Source organism: Sporothrix brasiliensis (genome assembly GCF_000820605.1).
Source record: "Sporothrix brasiliensis 5110 chromosome Unknown Cont17, whole genome shotgun sequence".
Taxonomy (NCBI): Eukaryota; Fungi; Ascomycota; class Sordariomycetes; order Ophiostomatales; family Ophiostomataceae; genus Sporothrix; species Sporothrix brasiliensis.
The window spans coordinates 4304620-4325543 of record NW_024467136.1 but is presented as its reverse complement, the minus strand read 5'-3'; the positions used below and the strand labels follow the sequence as shown (position 1 = coordinate 4325543).

Genomic DNA, 20924 nt, shown 5'->3' with positions numbered 1-20924 from the left:
GTCTCCGACTCCGAAGAGCGGACGCAGTGGACGAAGCGCCGGAACGGAATCGCGGCAACTGCACCAAGCCTAGTCTACGCGCAACTCGAGCAAAACATACTTTCGAGCAACCGTTGGTTTATTTGCCCATTTTATCTCATGCTTCTGTGTTTGGCAGAGAAGCACGCGGTGTAGCGTGCGAGCGGTCGGTGAACGGAATGAGTACAACAGCGGCCAAAGACATTCCGTCAGACACCGGCCCCGACCAGCCACGTGTCCCACTGGTTCCAGTCCACACTGACTGTCGAATCGATGTCCATGGCGACCAAGGGGTCAAGGTTGCCTATCTCGACGTCACCAGTCGGCGCATTGCCTCCTGCTGCCGTCGTTCGGTCGTCGACCATGCTACTACTCTTGTCTGTCTGCACCGTCTGTTGTGCCTTTGATTCCCGTGCTTTAGCCAGCCTTGCCGCCGTTTCCCTCGACTTTCTCAGCTGCACGACATAGGTCGGCGCCGTGGAGCCAACTGCCGCAACAGCTTCGTGCTGAGCAAACGCTTTCAGGCAGAGGTTGCCAACGGCGACGTGGATGGGTCTGTTGCTCTGCCCCGACAGCATCTCCGGGTTGTTTGTGTACGTCTTCTCGACAAGATTCCAAGCCCTGGCAGCCTGCTCGATGTCAGGCTCGGCCCTCAAGGTGTCCAGCACGTGGATGATGGCGTGCCACTGCTGAAAAAAGGGCGCATGCCAGGCAAAGTTGCGCAGGTGAGGATTGGACTGGAGCATGTGCTGCTGGTCCAGAATGGCCAGACAGAGACGCCATACGACGGCGCGTTCTTCCTTGCTTGGTGCATCGCCCGCAGCACCACGGTCTGTCCACCGTCATGGATGGCGTGTCATGAAGCGCAGGATGTTGATGGCACAGCGGGCCATGAGGGTAGCCATGAGATGCAGCGGCTTGGACGGGTCGCAGTAGCGGAGGTAGCGCGTCTCGAGGCGGGCTTCAATGTCGGCAAAGTCGTTGTCGAGGGCGCTGGTGGTGTACAGACGCCAGGGGTTCGTACTTGGACCCGGGATCTGCTGCCGGCGCAGGGCACTCAGCCGTGCGGCCGTGAACCGCAGCAGCTCGCACTTGACGGCGACAAATACGGCGTCCGTGGCCGACGATGCCTCGCCCAACGGCGGGAGGGGGCTTCCCGCCATGGCCGGGCCGAGGGCAGCGTCATCGACATTGGCCGGCCACTGTGTCGCCAGAGCGGCCGTGGATCCTGCTGTCAGGGTACTGTCCACGTCCAAATCCTGGAACTTGGGCCGGCCACAGAGCTCGGCAGTGCGAAAGTCGTGCACCCGCAGCTGCCACCACAGCCGGCGGCGCATCTCAACATCAAAGGGCGGCAGGGGCGGCGACTCTCGCAAGCCGTCACGATCCAGCCCCATGCCCTCAGCCAGGCGTATGGCCACGCCGGTCAGCGTCCACACGGCACGTGGCTCGTGCAGATCGCGCACGGCGAGGAGGTAGAGGAGGAGTGCCTGCAGGACAATGATATCGGTGGTGCCGAGCACATTGGCTCGCATGAGGGCCGTCTCAGTGGCAGCAAGGTAACGGGGGAGCAGGACGGATCGCGGCTCGCCCAGTGTCTTGGAGCAGTCGTCCTCTCGCAGGGACATTACGGCCGCCGCGTAGACGGCAAAAAGGAGAGCCTCGAAAGCACGTGGAACCGCGGGCGTGTCTCGGAAGGCGTTCTCCATGGCATGCTTGACGGTGGGCATATGCAGTACCTTGGTCAGAGGGTCGACGTTCTCGCAGTAGACCTGCCACAGTCGACGAGACATATCGAGAGGAGGATGCTCGGGGCGATACCCATGCGGTGACGGACGATTTGCAAAAATGAATGATGGGCCGACGCCGGTGTTGCCGGGCGTGCCCTTCAAGCGAACCTCCACTTCATCGTCGCTGGAGCCATCATGGGTGATGTTTAGGTCGTCTTGGGGATCAAACTAAATGAAAAGTCAGTTGGTGATCAAGAACGGCTGGACGGACACTGCTCGTTGCTGACCTCTTCAATGACTCGAGTCCACAGCACACTGTTGTTGTCAGCAACGCGAGACAGAATTGTGAAGACAGGAACGACGACACACTTGCTGGCAAGCCTAAGACGGCCTGGGCTGGCTCCAGACGGTGTCGATTGTATCGACTGCGCTGACTGTGTCGACTGTGCCGTGTGGAGTGGCTCCTTTTCAGACGGTTCGCTCTCACGTTGTCGCGGAATATTGACGGGCAAAGACTCTGGATCGATGCCTCTCTCGCGAAACCAGGCTTCATACTCGCGCAGCTGTCCAGCGAGGGCCTGGATCTGGACGTTTGCATTGTTTGGGCGTCTCCGCCGGTTGCGTGGCGGCAGAGGCAGAAAATCACAGTCCAGGTCGAGTCGGACACATGCTTCACAGGGACGTTTCCGGTCACATCTACGTCGTGCGGTCAGTCAGTCAAGCTGTAACAAGACGCGCGAAATGGACAGTGGAATGGCCTTGTCTCTTACTTGACTTTCCGCTCAGAACATCGTGCACAAGCGTGGTTGTGCCGAGCAGTCTCCATGGAAGCTGTTGTATTTACCTTCGTTCTCACATGTTGCGCTTCCTCAATGTTCTGAGACGTTGTCGTCAACTCACTGTCGAGTGAGATGTCAGTGCTGAGCGACGCCCGAGGGCAGCCTCTGATTGGCGGGTTTCGTCGGGCCCGACTAACGGCCGACACTAACACCAAAGGTGATCCATGCCAGCGTTATCTCGCAGGAGTTCTACTGGCACTTTACAGCGCTTACCAGTCGGGCGTGTGTGCCCCCGAGGAGGCAACAACCGACAGAGACCGACGTGAGGCTCCGATGATGATATTATGGAGGAAGAGTAAACGTTAAATTTCTAAAATGTCGAATGGGTATATAAGTTCAAGCTGGCCAGTCTGTCTCAAACGACAATCCGTTCGATCCTCATCTCTTCCCCAAGATCATCAGTCCTCTTACACAACTCGTCACCACATCACCACATCCCCCACATCACCATATTCTCTTACACATTGCACATCTCTTCCATGCCTCCTCCACGGATTGCCATTGTCGGCGGCGGGCCGGCTGGGCTCACTCTCGGCGTGCTTCTCCACCGACAAAACATCCCCTTCACCATCTTCGAGCTACGCAAGCAGCCCACCGAGGCCGACCTGGCCCGCCCATCGGGCATGCTCGATCTGCACCCCGGATCCGGCCTGGATGCCATTGAGGCGTGTGGTCTGACGGCCGAGTTTGGTCCGCTAACGGGCGAGTGCAGCCAGCAGTTTCTGATTGCCAACCGGGCGGGTGAGGTGCTGATGGCAGCCGACGGCGGCGGCAAGCGGCCCGAGATTTCCCGCAACAACCTGTCAAAGCTGCTGTCGACGCATGTGCCGCCAGAAAGCATTCGCTGGGGACATCGGCTGGCGGCGGCCAGCAAGACGGCCGCTGGCACGACGGCCCTCGACTTTGGCGACAACGGCTCGCACACCTTCGACCTGGTGGTGGGCGCCGACGGCGCGTGGTCCAGGGTGCGGGCGCTGCTCAGCGACACGCGGCCGCACTTTACCGGCATGCACTGCGTGACCGTGACCGTGACGCACCTGACATCCCGCTTCCCGCACCTGGCCGCGCTCGTCGGCTCCGGCTCCTACTGCGTCCTCGGCCGCCGCCACGCCGTCGTCTCCCAGCGCGGGCCCCTCGACTCGGCCCGGCTGTACTTGTGGCTGACGGTCGCCGACGAGGCCTTTGCCGCCACGCGGGGTCTGGCCGGGAAGCCAGCGCGCGCCGCCAAGCAGGTCCTGCTGGGAGACGAGGACCTCCTAGCCACATTCGGCCCGCGCGTCCGGGACCTCGTGACCACCGCCTGCGACGAAGACGTGGCCACCGACAGGACGGACGGCACGCTGGACATCCGGCCCTTTTACACGCTGCCGTACGGCTGGTCGTGGCCGTCGCAGCCGGGCGTCACGCTGGTCGGCGATGCCGCGCACCTGATGCTGCCCAACGGCGAGGGCGTCAACCAGGCCATGCTGGATGCGCTGCTGCTGTCCAAGGCGGTTGCCGAGGCGTATCGGGCACGTGGCGAGACGGGCGACTTCATCACAACTCTGAGTCCCCTCCTTCAGTCATTCGAAAAGGACATGCTGGCTCGCGCCGTCAAGGAAGGCGAGGAGACGGACCAGCGCATTGGGCTCATGTTTGGCTCCGATGATGCTGCTTGTGATTTTGTGGCAGCCATGAAGGGCATGGTAGGGGGTGACGCGAAGGAGGGAACGGAGGAATAGGAGGAAGAGCAATAAAAGGAGACAAGGAGACAATCTTGGCGTGTTGGAATAGACGAGCTTTTTTTTCTTCAGATAGATGATTATTTGATATATTGTTGATTTATGACAAGAATAAAAAGGATGTAATAATTAATATGTGTCTTTTTTTGTCAAAACAAAATGCGAACATCCAATCCGTATCAAGCTCAAATAGCCTCAACCAGGAAACAATTTGCATGAACCGTACAATCTGCTCGTCATGTCAGTTGGTACTGTGTCAAATTCCGTTGGTACAGAATACTGCCATGTTCGATGCGACTAGGAAGTCCAGACCAGATAAAATAAGAATAAGAATAAGGATAAGCATCTGACAGTTCCAAGCACTAAAAGTCCGCTAATTGCACGTGTCGGAGGAGTGGAAGAATGTGTCTACGAAGTAGCTTATTTGTTTCTTGGCCGTATCCATGGAAGTGTCTCGTGTTGTCCGGCCCTTTGCTCGTTTGAGTATGGTATCCGTTCCGTCTTCTTTCCAACTCGCTTCTGTTGACTGCGTTCAATTATTCAATTAATATTCTTCGTTCCAGCCTTCCCCTGTGCCGCCAACATGGAAACCATACTTTGGGACAACCAGACAAACTCCTCCAACAAGAAAACCAGACTTCCCCCAAGCCGCTGTTGCATTTGCGCCCGTTTGAGCAAATTAAAGACCACACCACCAGACGCGCCGCCCTCTCGGTCCCAGCCTTTTCTTGGCCTTTTCCTGCGTCCGCCGTCTTGGCATTGGACGTCCAACGCAAATTCCCCTCCCAATTCCCCAAAACCCCATGCAAACTCCATGCACTCCGATGCAGGTCTACCTTTTGCCAAGCCCATCAATGGCAAGGCCCAGCACAACCTAACAAACCCACCAAACCCACGGACCCTTCAATGGACCAAACGGGTGTAAGAGCTGGCTTTGGGAGAGCTTGCGTGGGGCAGCAACAGCGCCATCGTTTCTGCAAAAGGAAATATCGACAAAAAAACATGCTCACTCTGCCGGCCGCCATTAAGCTTCTTTTACCTTTTGTTTCCTTGGTGCAATTGTGTGCCTTTCGTTTCGTTTTGTTTGTCTACCCCTTCACCGAGCATGTCACTCTTCACTCTTGTCACTCTTGTTAGTACTTTTCGTTGCTTCGGCCCCACGATCTACTCATCGTCTCCTTGTCCTTAATTGCCAGCCAGCCCATCAAAGTCCAGGTCAATGTCCACGTCAGTCTGACCCGATTTGCTTTAGTGTCCGTTTTACGCCATACTCCGTACATTGTGCTTCGTACGAACTGCATCGTCTTAGGTCGCTGGCCGGCCAAGGCTGCATGCGAAGCATTGGTTCCTCAGCGGCACAGAGAACGAGGCAATATCAGCTGTGGCTGACCAGCAGCATCTGCTACCCTGCACGTCCTCGTAGAGCCCAATATTACTCTTCTGTGCTAGTCATTCGTTTCTTTTACGTATTTCCCCCTCGCTGCCGCGGGATGGATCGGTAACCCACACAAGCTATTCTGGTCGTCGGAGAGCTTGTCCTTGCATCTTCTCGCCGACAGCAGCTCAGCTCTCCGACGGTCTTGGCGAACAGTTGGGTATATAAACCATCAGCAAGCACACGCACCTCCTGCCGTCTACTTGTGTCTTGTTCCTTTTGTCTTGTCAGACATAAAAGCTTCCACTGTCCAGTCACGTCTCACACCTCTCCAGCCTTCCCAAACGTCTGCATCGTCTCACTCGTCTCATCCTATCTCCATCTCTTGATTTCCCCACCCACTTACCTTCTCAAGATCCACCACCACCATGCTTGCCTCCATCGCCACTCTCGTCGCCGCTGTCGGCGTGGCCTCTGCCCACTTCCAGATCGAGTACCCCACCTGGCGTGCCGACTCGCTCAACAACGACAGCTACTCGCAGTACGACTTCCCTTGCGCCGGTGTGCCCCAGGGCGTCGCCGGCGACAACCGCACCGACTGGCCCACCACCGGCGGCTCTCTGTCACTCGACCTCCACCACCCCTGGACTTATGTCTTTGTCAACCTCGGCCTCGGCGACAACGTCACCAACTTCAACTACTCGCTGACCCCCAGCTTCTGGAACGAGACCGGCAAGGGCGTCCTGTGCATCCCGCACCTGGACCTGCCGGCCGGCCTGGCCCCGACCGACGGCCAGCGCGCCACCATCCAGGTCGTGACACTGGGCGAGAGCGGCAGCGCCCTGTACAACTGCGCCGACATTACCTTCCGGAACAGCTCGGTGGCCAACTTTGGCGGGGCCAACTGCACGACGGACGCGGGCGTGAGCTACACGCTCATTGGCGACCAGGCCAACGGAACATCGTCGTCCGGTGGCAGTGGCAGCGGAACGGCCACCTCGTCCGGCAGCGCCGGCAGCGCCAGCACGACGACCACGGGCAAGAACGCAGGGGCGGCCAGCGGCGTCAACAAGGCCGTGCTGACCTCGGTTGTGGCCCTGGCCGTGGCTTTTATGTATGGCATGAGTGCATGAGACAAACGATGCTACGAAGAGGAGCACCGATGGAGGGGTAATCCCTTGGTGACGAAATGAGCAAATCGAACTGTAATGGTAGATGGTATCAGAAAAATATGAATTGTATTATGCTGGCTTGCTTGGAACCGCCTTTGCTTGGCCTTCTAGCTTGCGCTCCGCGCTGTCGTGATGCCCATGTCATCTATGTTTTTTTTTGTTGGCTATGCTGTTGTATGTATGATGGATAATAATGTCAAGAATAATAACCTCGAAGAGCAGAGTTAAATGATGAGAAAGCCGGAAGTCAATGCCACTGTCAATGACAAGATGATACGTAAATGCAAAAGTGTGCAGATCAAATAACTTTTGAGGTCAGGTCTCCTCTTCGTTCAGCATGCATATATGCGCCGTTCCCAATAGAAAGCACAGACAAAAGGTAAGAACAACAGCCATGATAGAGTGCGAGAAGACACCCTTAAAAATGCAAGACTCAACAGCGAAGCGGAGTGCGACGGGAACAACACCCAGAATGAAACAATAAAAAGTGAATCAGTGAAACAATCAAACAATGTAGCAAAGACAAACAAACGGTCGCAAGGGACCAATGACGTATCGAAAGTCCGTCAACCATAAAGACATAAAAGTAAACAGAAAAGGGTATGAGAAGACAGAAAAAACAAAAGGGGCAAAAAAAAAATTCGAATGCCGACACTGAACAAAACATAAGCCGTAGGATGCCTCCCCAGGAAGAAGGATGTAAAAGAAGAAGAAAAAGAAACATATAACGAAATGAAAAGCAAACAAATCCCGTAAATGTCGTGCCAACAAATAAATCCCACCAAATGAACAATTCGTACTCGTCACGCAGCCGTCTTCACGCCGCCATCTTCACGCCGCCATCTTCATCAGCTCGCTCACCACCCGCTTCATCGTGATCCGCTGGTTCGGGTTCGGCGCCAGCATCTCGTACGTCAGCCCCTCAATCGTCTCGCTGCGGTCCAGCTTGTCCTTGGCCTCCCGGATCTCCGACAGCCACATGTTCATCTGCATCGCCGCCGACGGCGTTCCCGTCGCGTTGCTGCCGCCGCCACCGCCGCCACCGCCGCCATTTGTTGTCGACAGCGCCGTCGTCTTGTTGACATCGGCAATCATCCAGTACAGAGGTTTCGGCCGGTTGCGCCCGCCGCGCGTGTCGGGGAACCCAATCTTGCGCAGCACATACAGCATCGTGATGCCCAGCGCCCACACGTCGCTGGGCGGGCCGCGCAGCTTGCGCCCGATGAACTCGGGGGGCACGTAGTAGGGCGTGCCGCCGGCCGAGGGCGGGCTGTTGATGTCCGTGGAGAGCCCAAAGTCGCACAGCACGGCGCCCCGCTCCGGCGAGTACAAAATGTTGGCGGGCTTGACGTCGTTGTGCACGAGGTTGCGCCCATGGATGTAGTGCAGCGCCCCGGAAATGTCCCGCAGGATCCGCAGCGCGTCCCGCCGGTCGCCCGTGAAGTAGTCCGAGTTGGACGCGCGCCAGGTGCCCTTCTTGCTCAGGTCCTTGGCGTCGACGTGCTCCATGTACAGCGACAGGTACCGCGCGTCGCCGCCGTAGAGCCGCACGATGCTCTCGTGCCGCAGGTACTCGTGCGACTGGTACTCGCGCAGCCATGTGTCGGCCTGCCGCACCACCACGCGCTCCATCTCCTGCGGGCGCAGCTGCTGCGCGGCCCGCGCGGCAGCCGCAGCGGCCGCCGCCGCATTGGTGCCCGGCGAGGACGGTGGAGGCGCGGGCCGCGTCTTGATGACTTTGACTGTGATGACACTGCCGGGCGGCACTTCGGGGTGCTCCATGGTGCCCGTAAAGACGGTCGACAGGGATGTCGACGCGATCGGGTCGCGCTTCGTCAGCTTGTACGAGTCGATCTCGCAGCTGCCGGGGACCACGACCGTGTCCTGGCGCTCCATGTCCAGCAGAGCGTGCGAATCGGTGAGCTGCTGCCCGACCTCGTTGCCCTTGGCGGACGTGGGCAGAGGGAAGACAAGCGGGTCGGCCGTGGGTCGCAGGAACATAATGACGGCCTCCTTGTTGACGTCGTCGTTCCCGCCCACTGGAGGCGCCGTGTCCGCACCCTCAATGGTCTTCTGCCGCCGTGTGTCGGGCCGGCCGACATCGTCGTCCTCATCGGCAACAAACGAGCGCTTGCCCGACGAAGCGGGGGTGTCATTCTGTATTGGTGGAGGGGGCAGTGCCTTGAACAGTGTGCGGCGGCGCTCTAGTATCCGAAAGTCCAGAACCTCATAGTGGCCCATCTTGATGCGCCAAGTGCCTGGTGACAGGGCCTTGATCGTGCCCGGGTTGATGGTGTACTCGATGCCCTGAATGAAGCCCTGGTTCCCAGGCGGCATCACCATCATAGAGGTGGTGGTAGTGTTGGCGTTTGTGGGCGTGCCGGGCGTGCTCGGTGTGCCATCGGCGCTCGCGGGCGGGGAGATGGCGGGGTAGATCCGCGACAGGTTGATCGGCACGTCGCATTTGTTGAGCAGAATCTGGTTGTCGCTAGAAGGGTCGTAGTACAGCTCGCACCAGAGAGTTGGCATCGGCGTGCCGTCGCTGTGGCGCTCACCTGGCATCAGCACGGTGAACTTGATGTCCTTGGACGTTTGTGTGACGGCCAGCACCGTTTCCGGCGGCTGGTCCGGCGCGCCGGCCGAGGCTACCTCGGTGCGCAGGGCCACCCACTCGCAGTTGTCGCTGCTGCCGGGGCTGACGGAGCGGCTGCGCAATGGGCGGACCAGCAGCCGGATGTCCTTGTCCGAGGGCACGACGAGTTCGTCGAGGTGGACGTTGCCGGCGCTGCCCGACGCCGCAAAGCTCTCCTGGACGCGCATGTCAAGTAGGCGTGACGCATACTCGGACGACGGGAATGGTTCGGTCTTCTCCTCCGTGTCCAACGCGGAGGACGACGACTGCGTCACCGCTTCACCCATGGCGGCAGCGCACGGCGGCAAAGCCACTGTCAGGGATGGAGGCGGAGCGCGGCCAGCCAGGAGCGGCGGCGAGGAGGGCGGGGACGTGGCCAAGGTATGTTGTGCCAGACAGCAGGGGAAATGAGACGGCGAGGCAACTCTAGAGTGGGAGGGGAAGCAGGTAGGGCAAGAAAAAGAGAAGAGAAAGAAGGAGAAAAATCAGATCACAGAAGACAGCACAGACACGGGCGGCCACCAGATATATATGGGCAACCCAGCAACGTAAGCCGCACGAAAGCAGAGGCGGAAGCACGCAGAAAAGGGTCAAACGGGGGCTCGGGCACCATTCGTCAAGCGGGGGGCAGTCGGCCGATATATATACATATATCTACATATATGCTCGTGGCCGGTCCGGACGGAGGAGGTGTGGGGTCGGACGGCAGGGACCTGCGATTGGGTGAGCGCGGGGCCGCCAGGTCCGAAACGAGAATAGCGGCAGGGTGACGGGCGCCGTGGGTTGCAGAAAAGGAGCTGAGTCGAGGTGCCGGGACAGTCGTCGTCGTCGTCAACCGAAAAGTTTGTGGTTGAGGTTGAAGGAGGAAAGGTTTCCTGAAATGCCAGGAAGGAAAGTGGCAGGGCCGGTGGTTGATATTGCGGACAGCTGTGGGTCCTTTTCGCTCTTTCCCTTTCTAATAATAATAGCAGAGGGAAGGGGGGCAGCAATGACACGGACGGCTAGTGTGCTCGACGGAAGTCGACTCGTCTGGAGCCAGAGAGGGTCGTTCCTGCCGTTTTATGAAGTTCCTCGATGTCGGCAGCGACGCCTAAGAATCGGCTCGATTTCGTTCTTTCCTATTTCTCTTTGTCGTGCGCGCGTTGTGGTCGCCTGCACTGTCCGCCTGGTGCAACTGTTTCTGTTCTGGGAAGGCACGACCGGCCAGCAGACGGGGCCTGTTCTGGAGTTGCTCGGGCGCTGGAAGACGGCAAACAGCCTGCAAAACCGACACAAATAGGGCAGGACCGCTACAACGAGCAGTTGCAGCTTGTCACGCGGAAAACAGCACAAGGGCAAACAGAAACAATACGAAGGCAACAAATGATGGAAACGAGGCAGTAAGGCGAAATAGAGGCCAAAAAGAAAATGACAAGCGTCGACAGAGGCCGTAACGGAAGAGCGCGGCGTGAGGGCAGAAGAGACCCGGTGATGTTGTCACGAACCAACACCCAAGGCAATAAAAAATGAGCAACAAGGAGAATCAGATACTTAAAAAAGAATGTGACAAGAGTCATATGGGACAACACCAAAAATAAGATTGAAAAAAATTGGAGTTTCCCAACATTGGGGAAGGACGGCCAGGGGCCGCTTCTCAGCCTCAAGGTGACCACAGAAGGCGACAGAGAGGGATGGAACACAACGGAGGGCAAGAGAAAGGACAGACAGCAGGACAACCAGCAGGATGGATAACAAGACGGATAACAGGACGGACAACAGGACGCCGATACAGGCCACGCAACAGAGCAGAGAAAGACAGCAGAGAATGAGGAAGACGACCTCGAAACTCGCCGAGTCGAGTCACAGCCAAGAAACGGCGGAGCCACACAGAAAGCGCTCAACGAAGCAGAAAATGTCAAGAAACTAAGAAGACGAAAAAAAGAAGGTTAGAAATAAGGACGAGAGAAACAAGACGCAAAAGGGCGGCAGCTGCCTAGAGGCCGCCATGGCAAGCGGCGCATGCGGGAAGACACGAGCCACACCCACCTAACGACCGCGCCACAGAAGTCGCCGTATACGAATGTATGTATTGTACAGTATGTCGGAGGCTGCACGGTGTAACTGACGGTGCATGTTATAAGTCACAAATGCCCCCAATCTCAGCCCTGCACAGTCTGTGACTTCAGAGACACGGCGTGGAGGCTGAGGACACCCTGCCCATTGGCCTCTGGTCACGTCGACTTTGCATGTGGACTAAACGGCAGGCTGCCTTCCTGTGAGGCATACTTGCATTCTGAGGCAGAAATAAGTTGTGATAAGTGGAAGGTGGTGAGGCTAGACGTAGGCGATGGAGGTACAACGCGACAAGACTTTCCTGTGTGAGCCTCTCTGTACACAGTGTATTACAGTGTTTGTTTTAACTTTATGCGCACGAACTACTGTGTACAAAGGATGTTTCTCTCCGCTGACGGCTGTCCTCTTCAGCCATCGGATATCTCGCTACACCCCTTGCCCCAAGGCACCTCCTCCTCCCACACCTGCACGCTGTGCCCGACGAGAGTTTGTCCTCTGAAAGAGCAACACAGAAGTCGCGCTGTGATAAAAGACCATGCAATTTGTATGTCCCCTGGCACAAAAGGTACTTCGTACGTCAGTCCTCGTCGTGCCTACCCTGCTTCACACCCTCTCTCAGAGGCCCCACTCCTACCTCACGGAAACAGGCAGAGGCAGGGAGAAAACGGGACTGAGGGGCTTCAGCCATGCTCCCATTGGCTGCGAGAAATTTGCTACATTTATTCCAGGCATACCATTGGCTAGCAGGGATCACTAGCGCCATGCATAGCGTAACAGCAGCGGGCGCAGCTGCATTACAGCGTACATGCAGACCCACTTATATACCGACAGAGATTCGTGATTGGTCGTATGGCTCGGATGACCTTGTTCTAGCGCCGCTCTGTCTCATTCCGTCTTGGTGCCAAACGATCTTTGCACAACAATCCTTCGTTCCTCCTTTGTTGGGTGTTGACCGCATCGCCCACTTTTCCCTCCCTTTTTCGCTCTTCCGGCCTGTGTTTCCTCACGTCCCGCCCAATTTTGCCTCTTTGCCTCTTTGTTGTCACCAATGCGCCTGCGATGCCGTGAAAGACGACGCCCACTCCCTCTGAACAGTCTCTTTGCCCTCTGTTTTGTCCCCATTTCGTCCGTCTCGCTGCTGCATCTCGCAACTCTCCTTCCTCATCATCACCGTCCCCTCTCGCCCCCTCTTCTCCTCGAGCCAGAGTCCAATTCCCTCCTCAGAGCCCCAAAATCGCATCCAAATCCATAGAAACTATAGATTCCGCCCACAATTTCCGCCTCTCTCTCGACAGCCACCGTTTTGCACGCCTTTCACGCTTCTACGACCATCTAACCACAACCAAAAACACCGCCAAAATGTATCACGCCGCTGGTATACCTCTGCAGTAGATGCCCTGTTCTGCTTGCAACGACTGTCTCCATCGTTGTTCATGAACAGCGCGCTCTGGACCTGGCTCATCTCTCATTCCATCTCTCATCTCCTTCTCGCTCATCCGATCCGTCTCTCACGATTCTCTTGACTCCCACGATCATCGAACTCCTCCCTCCCGACGACTGATTCGATCTGTCCCTCTTCGACTCGACCCCCCCCCTCCAATCAACACAGTACCATCAACTTCCATCGACACGCTCTCCCCCGTGTCGGTCCATCACCAAACTCTTGTCGATAAATATCCCCTCACGCCCTCGTTTGACACCGCTCAGCCCATCATGGAAGATCCTGATATAGCCTGGCCTGCGTGGAAGTTTGGCATGAAGCGGGACGCGCTCTTCACGACCCTCCACAAACAGTACAACACCTTCCAGTCCGCCATCCAGGATCCCGATGCCTTTCACCACGACGTCTTTGAGATTGCGAACGAGGCTACGACTACCGGTGAATTTCACAATCTGCTCGCCGTCCGCCGTGATCAACGCCTTCGCGAACTGAACGAGTCGCTCGAATCGGCCTCGTTCGAAATCATCGCAAACCCGGATCTCGTCGGCACAACACAATGGGAACACGCCCTTCAGCTCTTTCGGACGCGGTCGCTTGACTCGCTCGTTCGCTACTTTGCCTCCTACCTCCCCAGCAGCCACCCCTGGCACAAGGCCTCATCCTCGGGTCAGAACACCGAAATTGAAGCCAAAAGCCAGCCGCCCGTTGCCCCCGTGAAGCCCTTCTTCGACGATGCCACCTTCACCCAAGAGCCGATGGCGATGACCCATTCCCTCTCCCACGCCTCTCTTCACCACGACCTCCCTCCCTCGCCTCGCTCCCTGACGACATACTCTGACGACATGGAGACGTCGTCCCACCAGCTGTACTGTCTCAACACTCTCACTCCCGCCCGCACACTCTCCTTCGACTCCAATGAAGGTGATCGCCTCCATGACATTGAGGACGGCGATGCTGCGCCCAACGTCGACAACGACGACGACGATGACGAGGAGTGTCCCTCCCAGTTCGACGACGACACCTCTCAGTCCTCTGGCCCCGACACACCCGTGTCCATGTCGGATGCTGAGCCTGACGTCGCTGAAGAGGAGTCTCACCACCGCAGCCCTGCTGAGGCCTATGCCACTACCATGCAGGGGTTAGTGGATACCACCCCCGAGCCCAAGACACCTCCCACCCCCGTCACGAACCAAAACCATCTACCCCAACTTGAAGCCATTGCCAATGCCGCCACGCCAGCGACAACCGCTCACACGACCGATGCCACCATCGGAAGCGGTAAATCACACTCATCGTCGCCGTACCGTCGCCCGCTGCAGCCGGGCCTCGCTGTCGACGATTCCTGCTCCGCCTCGCCGCTGCCTGTTATATTCCGCGACCGCCACCGTAGCGTCTCACCCTCTGCGCGGCCGTGGCCTGTGGCACATGTTGATACCGGCCGCCACCACCCTGTCGCGCCGAGCGGCATCATTGCTACTTTTGGCCGCGCTTCTGACCGCTCATCCCGGCAAGGTCGCATCCACCGCCTCGAAACCATCGCCTCCTCCTCTACCAACACCAGACGTGCCAGCAGCTGCGGACGGCGCAGGCCAGGGCTCGGCGTCGAGAAGACTGCCTTGCCCAGACCCATGCGGACCCGCTTCCGGGGTCGCAGGGAAGCTGCCGCGTCCGCCGGTGTCGATGAACAAGAAAGACAATAGGATTACGCACAACCCACAAGAAGAACACATCACTCTACCAATCCACTACTACCTCCAAAGGATGTCTTCATCCTTGTGTATTTCATCCTTCCACTCGTCTCTCTTTCTTGTGTGCATGATATTGTCTTTTGCTTATCTAGCATCTGTATCTGCATTGCACAGCGTGGAGCGTGGTCTTCTTTTTGCTTTTCGTTTCTCGGCTTGGCTTTCCCGAGGTATGGTTTGCCTATTTTCTGTTCTCTTCCGTCCATCGGCGTCTTCAAACCAGCAAGGCGTCATCATGGTAAAGGGGTCATTGCAAAGAGCAAAGCATTCTCTGGCACGGCACACATTCACACATGTCTCGGTACAGGCATCGTCTGGCGATACTGGCATCACTGGCGTCTTCATGATACCCTCATCTTCGTCAAACAACACGGCGTCCTCTCACAACCATTCTTTGTAACCCACCTGGGCAGATCAGGAATTGGAAAGTGCTTCCTTTTTTTGACACTCGGTTGGTTTGCTCTACTCGGGGTGTTCTATCTGGCAAGCACGGTTCATTCTCTCTACCCGCTTCCTTTCAAAACTATCACGACAACCGCCTATACATCTCTCACGATCATGATTATCTTTTGTGCTTTTTCGTCTTTTTTTTATTGCGTTGCATGGAACCGGTACTGGGAAAGAGACGGGATTAAAGGCAGAAACAGTCAGATATCGGGACGAGAACAAGTCAAGTGGACTGGTACAAGAAGAATTGACGGGGAAGAGGCAATTCTGCAGTGACCCCCCGCTGTAGAACGCCAATCTTGTGTCATGCTTCTTATAAGATCCCTTGTTTCGCTGTCCTCGCACGTCCTTTCTGTATCTCTTTGGGGTTTCTTGTTATTTTGCACCTGCATTTTTTTTGTTCTCTTTTTGTTCGATATACCCCCCTACGACTGACTACCATTAAACTTACCTTTTGTTCTGTGTACATTAAAACATCTCCTCCCATCAAGACTCAGGGGATCCTCTTTATTTTCAGACAAAAAGAGCTGGCCGGCATCTTTCCTGTTTTGCCACAGCTTCGTGTACTACTTACAACCTCCAATTCCCGCCATTACCGAAATGGGCCTACAGATCAAAATAAGTCCTATTTATCTTCGTACTTTGATTTGCATTTACCGTGCTTTGTTGCATTTCGACGTACATTGCGATACTAAAGACAAGCTGGTAACAACCATGGCGGCCATGCTGAACTAGCCTGATTGTACTGACCTAATTTGACTGTCTTGCTTAGGACGAACAGAGAATCTGCTGTTTCTAACTCATCAGATACCTCTCAATATTATTCCAGAACAAACGATGATTTGATGGTTCAAGATGCAAGTCACATTTCTTTCTATCACCAAGTTTTTGCTGATAATGGATTATGCTACTTTTGACGAAATTCTTCAGCGTCGTTCACCTCTTAAAATGAAATCACGCACATCATTATCCAACAGTATGGGAGGCTACTCAGAGTTATAAAAGATACATAAGATTTGTAGAACGATTTGCTGTTTAGCCAACGACTTAACAAAGGCAGAAATCGCAATTAAAAAGAGTTTGAAATCGACAAAATATCCGCCCAAAAGGTATCCAAAGCATTTTACCTTGCTTTTTCAATGTTCTTCAAAATAAGTATCAAGTTGTGTAAGATCCAACACAAGGTATATGTAAATTCGCCCGTTATCCACGCAAAGTAAACAAAAGTAACCAAAAACAACACAACGCCGGAATGATACGCTCGTTGGCAATTAATACAAATAGATGGGCTCCAAAAAGGGCGCCTTGTCGAGGTCAGCGACGACATTGCCCTTGGCCGTCAACCAGGCACCGCGGTCCGTAATAGGCACGACCTGGCGCGTGTGCGCAACCTCCTGGCGACTGACGCAGGCGTCGTCACGGGGAATCCACAGCTTGGGGATCGGCTTCCACATCTCAGGCGGCCAGTAGCCGCGAAATGTGTAGTCGGCTGGATAAGCCATGGGTTCCTCCTGTTCAGCCCGGACCAATGTCTTGCGCAAAAAGGTGTAGTCCTCGAACAGCTCCGGGTGCAGCCAGCGCGTGAAGAAGTTGGCCTTGGGCTTTTCGGACAGGGGTTGACCGTCGGCGCCCAGCTCCCCCTGGGGCGCGGCGTCGCTGTTGCTCGCTGCGTTGGGATCGGCGCGGTTGTCGTTGATGTCGTTGCGGACCATGGTCGTTTTCCCCCAAGGGATGTACTGCGAAACACTAAACGAGGTAATGTCCGTCTTCATGGCCTTGACCTCGGTCTTCATGCGCTTCTTGATGGCGTCGCGGCCCCAATCTTTGACCATGCCCATGAGTTCACCGGCACCGTCGACGCCGCGATTTGTGACGGGGCCCGCGTGCAGGTCGTCGTCCGAGTCGTTGTCGTCACCGTAGCCCTCCTCAATGTTGTAGTAGTCGGCGTTCAGACCGCCGCTGTTCGCACTGCTGGCGGCGGCCTCGGCGGCTTCACGCTCCGCCTGCCGGCGGAGGTCTTCGTGGCCGGCCGCCAGGTCTTGGTCATCGAGGGCCAGAGTGCGCGGTAGGCTGTACAGCAGTGGGCTGACAGCGTCGTTGAGGGAGATGTGGACGAGGAAGGTGAAAACGAGGAACATGATCATCAAGATGACGGGGCCCACGGCAGACTGGATGGAGAACAGGCCAATGAGACAAACCTCGGCCAGGTACAAGCCAATCATCAGGTGCAAGAGGCCGCGCGGGTAGTGCAGGCCTCTGCTGTCGCGGTCGCCGTCAAAGGCGTAGACAAGATTGTACTTGTACACCTGGTAGACGACGCACATACCGACGCCGGCAAAGACGAGAATGAGAGGGGCAATGCAAGTGTAGCTGATGGCGATGACACCCATATTGGTGTACACGGGGAAGATGCCACCCCAGTGCGGCTGCTTGAGACGCTGGAAGTTGCGGACGGCGCGGCGAGGGTGCTGGATGGTCTTGTTCAGGACGGTGTGGCGGAACAGGTCAAAGAAATGGGCCAGGCCAATGGCACCACCAGCCAAGCACTGCACGGTGATGTAGGAGAGGTAGAAGTTGGAGGCCTTGGGCAGGTTGGTGGACAGCAGATCCTTGATGGAGAGCGGGTCGGCCAAAATCTGCGTGAAGGCGGCCGAGGCGGCTGAGGTCAAGGTGGTGATGAGAAAGACTTGGATGAGCTGGAAGCAAAAGTAGGCGTGCTGGGTGTACAGCTCGACCATGGGCGACGACGGAAGGCCGGCGATGCGCGCGCAGATGCGCAGCATGCCCGGAACAGCCGCCATCAGAAGAGAGAGAGCAACAGCAGGCAGCAGGCCCTCGATGACACCAGTAATGGCCTTGGGAACATCGGCAATCCAGTGCAGGAAAAAAACTTTGGAGCTCAAGAAGGAGACGTTGGAGATTATGCCGACCAAGGCGGCTGGGATGGACCAGAAGACGATGCCGACCGCAATGGCGCCCATGATCAAGAAGCGGCGCATGATGCGCTCCCACCAGCGCATGCGGAGAGACGACCAGATGACGTCTTCGGGCCGGATGCCGATGAAGCGCGGCGACATGTGCAGCGGCTGGTGGTGGGTGAGGACCTGGAAGGCGACCTGTGCGGCGGCCTGGGTGTCGAACTCGACAAACATGGACGAGAGAAGGTCGCCGTCGCCGGCACGGAACTTGCGGCGCAGTTTGGCAATGGCCTTGTTCAGTGACTTGATGCGCATGCGGGTCCAGCGAATGGTGTCGACACGGCGGCCAAAGTTGGCCAGTGGGCGATGCGCCGGGCGTTTGTCGACGGGCAGCCACTGAGCGGCAACAGAGCCGCGAACATCGGGAAGGGTGTCGCTGAAGCCGTAAGGGTGGATATAATCCTGCTCATTTTCCTCGTCGTCGTTGTTCTCTTTGTTATCGTCGGCGACCTCCTTTGTTGCAGGCTTGGCGACAATGGCGTTGTCCTGGTTTTGGGGGTCTTCCACGGCCGTCTCGATTTCAGTAATCTCGGACATGGGGGGCACAGTGGAGGTAACAGCCGTCGCTGACGACGGGCCGGATGCGTCCGAGAATGACCCCTGGCGGTCGTCGGGCGCCATGGGCAATATGTCGTCGGTGGCATGGGCCCTGTCGGACTTTCGTGCCGCCGGTGACGGCTCTTGGATTTTGTTGGTTTGGTTGATTTCACGAATTTCATGAATGAGACCCGGCGAAAGGGTGTTTTGCAAAACGTTGATGGTTGATGACGTTGAAACGGCGGGTGGTGGCTGTGGCGGTTCGGTTGGAACGCGGGATGCTGATCTCGTCGAAGCAGCAGATGCCCGTCGTACTGACGACGAGGAGCGCTGTGGTGGAGCTGCCGCCACCGCCGCTGCTGTCGTTGCTGTTGATGTTGTTGCCGTTGTCGCTGCGGCCGGTTGCTGTGGTAAAGTAGATGCCCTTGGAGGTGGTGATAGTGGAGCTGCTGCCGGTGCAGATGTAGAGGGACGAGGGGAGTGTGCGGCAGAGGATGGAGAGGAATGTGAGGATGGTGAAGAGGACGAGGACGACGATGAGGAGGAGGAGGCGGCGGAGGGCGCAGAGGCAGATGAAGATGTCGAGTCGAGGGTGGAAGAGGTGTCGGACCGGGCCGGCGACCGGCCGGCCATGGAGACGGGAGGCGGAAGTTGCTCGTCAAGGGGCACGCCGTGCTTCTTTTTGCGAGCTCGGTTGGCTTTGCGAATCAGCTCGATCTCGGCCTTTTCCAGACGCACGGCAGCACTCTCCCGCTCGTCGACCAGGCGCTCCAGTTCGCGGGTGTTGCGCGGGATCCACACATTCTTAACTGAGTCGCCAAAGAGCTTGCGGACGCGGTGCTCGTCCAGGAAGCGCTTGGGCACGCAGGTGAAGAGGACGGTGCGGGACGACAGACGCTGGGCATGGCGCGGCGCCATGAGGTATGCCTGGCGCAGGTTGATATAGTAGATGCATTCGCGGCTGATCATGAAGAGGATGAAGCCGAAAAAGAGCCAGGCAATGGCGACATGGGCGTAGAACTTGATGGGCGAGGCAACGTCGCCAATGGTGAGCAGGTCGAGCTGGGTCAGGTTCTTGCCGCCGGTGGCATTGACGGAGAGCAAGACAGGCCATGCAATGATGCAGCCGGCGAAGCAGATGGTGGCCAGGACGCGCAGGTAGCGGAGGAAGAAGAAGCCATCGAGGGAGGTGTTGTTGAGGAGGAAGGCCTCGTCGATGTTCCAAAAGTCCTTGAGCCAGGTGAACCAGGTGTCGGGCAGGGGCGGGACGGGGACGAGGGGGGCGCGGCGGATGCTGGAGATGGTGCGCGGCGCGTAGACGCGCTGGCACTTGCGGCGGAAGACGAAGAAGATGACGAGGCAGACGCCGGAGTAGACGAGAACGGGGATGAAGGTGCTGCCGAGGGAGGCGGCGGAGGAGGAGTCAGTGCCGGAGGAGGTGACGTGGCTGAGGGTGCCGCCGGTAGAGTTGTCGCGGCCGGAGCCGATCCGCGGGTCCTGGCTTTGATTCTGGGAGCGTGAGCATGTATGTTGGAGGGAGGTGTGACTTGGGTACATGAGCGGGAGAAGGAGGCGATGCCGGCGACTCGACGTCTGTCGACGTCTGTCGTTACTTACTAGGCGCTTTTCGAGGCCGGTAACCAGCGTGGTGCCCCAGTCCATCTTGTCATTGCTTCCGGGGGCCGTTCACTGCAGCCGGCAGGGGAGGGTCGTCATACCGTGAGGGCGGGTTGTGTTGGAGTCGCAGGCGGGAGTTGTTGTCGACGTTTGAGGAGTCAGGGGTAATTGGTGATTGTTGTCAGGAGAGATGCGGTGCACCAAAAAGAGAGAGGAGTAGAGTCTCGACAGAAACAATTACAGGAGACAAAAGAAGCAACGACGACCGACGAAGTCCGACGAAGCAGGGCAAGGAGATAAAATGGAAGGAAAGACCCAGGCCCACGACAAGACGCATGAAGCCCCTGCAATGGCCAAAAGATGGCAGGCGCGCCCCAGTAAAAGAGGGCTAACCGCAAAGTGGAGGTGCAATGAGGCCCAAATGTCTCTCGTCCAATGTCTCTCATGGAGGGCGATGTGCGAGAGGGCAAGTGCGAGCGGGGACAGTCGACCCACAGGGGTTCGAAGAGCCAGTGGGTGGGTGGCAGGGGGTTCCTTCCTTGACGAGATGGACTACGGTGATGGTGTTGGTCGCTCTCTTCTCGTTGCTCTTCTGTTAGCTCTTTCCTTGTCGAGATTGT

At 57.1% G+C, this 20924-nt stretch overlaps 7 protein-coding genes across 7 annotated transcripts; 3 read left to right on the top strand and 4 right to left on the bottom strand.

Moving 5' to 3' along the window:
- Window positions 1-227: 227 nt before the first annotated feature.
- SPBR_03294 (uncharacterized protein) lies at window positions 228-764 on the bottom strand (the record flags this gene model as incomplete). The annotated part of the gene is made up of 1 exon (XM_040761597.1): window positions 228-764. The coding sequence occupies one exon, from the start codon at window positions 762-764 to the stop codon at window positions 228-230; it is 537 nt and encodes a 178-aa protein (XP_040621231.1).
- A 96-nt stretch (window positions 765-860) lies between these two features.
- Window positions 861-2574, bottom strand: SPBR_02649 (uncharacterized protein; the record flags this gene model as incomplete). The annotated part of the gene is made up of 3 exons (XM_040760952.1): window positions 861-1976; window positions 2036-2444; window positions 2519-2574. The coding sequence occupies 3 exons, from the start codon at window positions 2572-2574 to the stop codon at window positions 861-863; spliced, it is 1581 nt and encodes a 526-aa protein (XP_040621230.1).
- A 492-nt stretch (window positions 2575-3066) lies between these two features.
- SPBR_02892 (salicylate hydroxylase) lies at window positions 3067-4308 on the top strand (the record flags this gene model as incomplete). Its single annotated transcript, XM_040761195.1, has 1 exon — window positions 3067-4308. One exon carries the CDS (start codon window positions 3067-3069, stop codon window positions 4306-4308), a length of 1242 nt encoding a protein of 413 aa, XP_040621229.1.
- Window positions 4309-6111: 1803 nt separating this feature from the next.
- Window positions 6112-6816, top strand: SPBR_03227 (uncharacterized protein; the record flags this gene model as incomplete). Its single annotated transcript, XM_040761530.1, has 1 exon — window positions 6112-6816. One exon carries the CDS (start codon window positions 6112-6114, stop codon window positions 6814-6816), a length of 705 nt encoding a protein of 234 aa, XP_040621228.1.
- An 870-nt stretch (window positions 6817-7686) lies between these two features.
- Window positions 7687-9774, bottom strand: SPBR_02478 (serine/threonineeeee-protein kinase; the record flags this gene model as incomplete). The annotated part of the gene is made up of 1 exon (XM_040760781.1): window positions 7687-9774. One exon carries the CDS (start codon window positions 9772-9774, stop codon window positions 7687-7689), a length of 2088 nt encoding a protein of 695 aa, XP_040621227.1.
- Window positions 9775-13252: 3478 nt separating this feature from the next.
- Window positions 13253-14680, top strand: SPBR_02794 (uncharacterized protein; the record flags this gene model as incomplete). Its single annotated transcript, XM_040761097.1, has 1 exon — window positions 13253-14680. One exon carries the CDS (start codon window positions 13253-13255, stop codon window positions 14678-14680), a length of 1428 nt encoding a protein of 475 aa, XP_040621226.1.
- Window positions 14681-16443: 1763 nt separating this feature from the next.
- On the bottom strand, window positions 16444-20349 carry SPBR_02207 (uncharacterized protein; the record flags this gene model as incomplete). The annotated part of the gene is made up of 4 exons (XM_040760510.1): window positions 16444-18939; window positions 19007-19133; window positions 19214-20196; window positions 20305-20349. 4 exons carry the CDS (start codon window positions 20347-20349, stop codon window positions 16444-16446), a joined length of 3651 nt encoding a protein of 1216 aa, XP_040621225.1.
- Window positions 20350-20924: the final 575 nt, after the last annotated feature.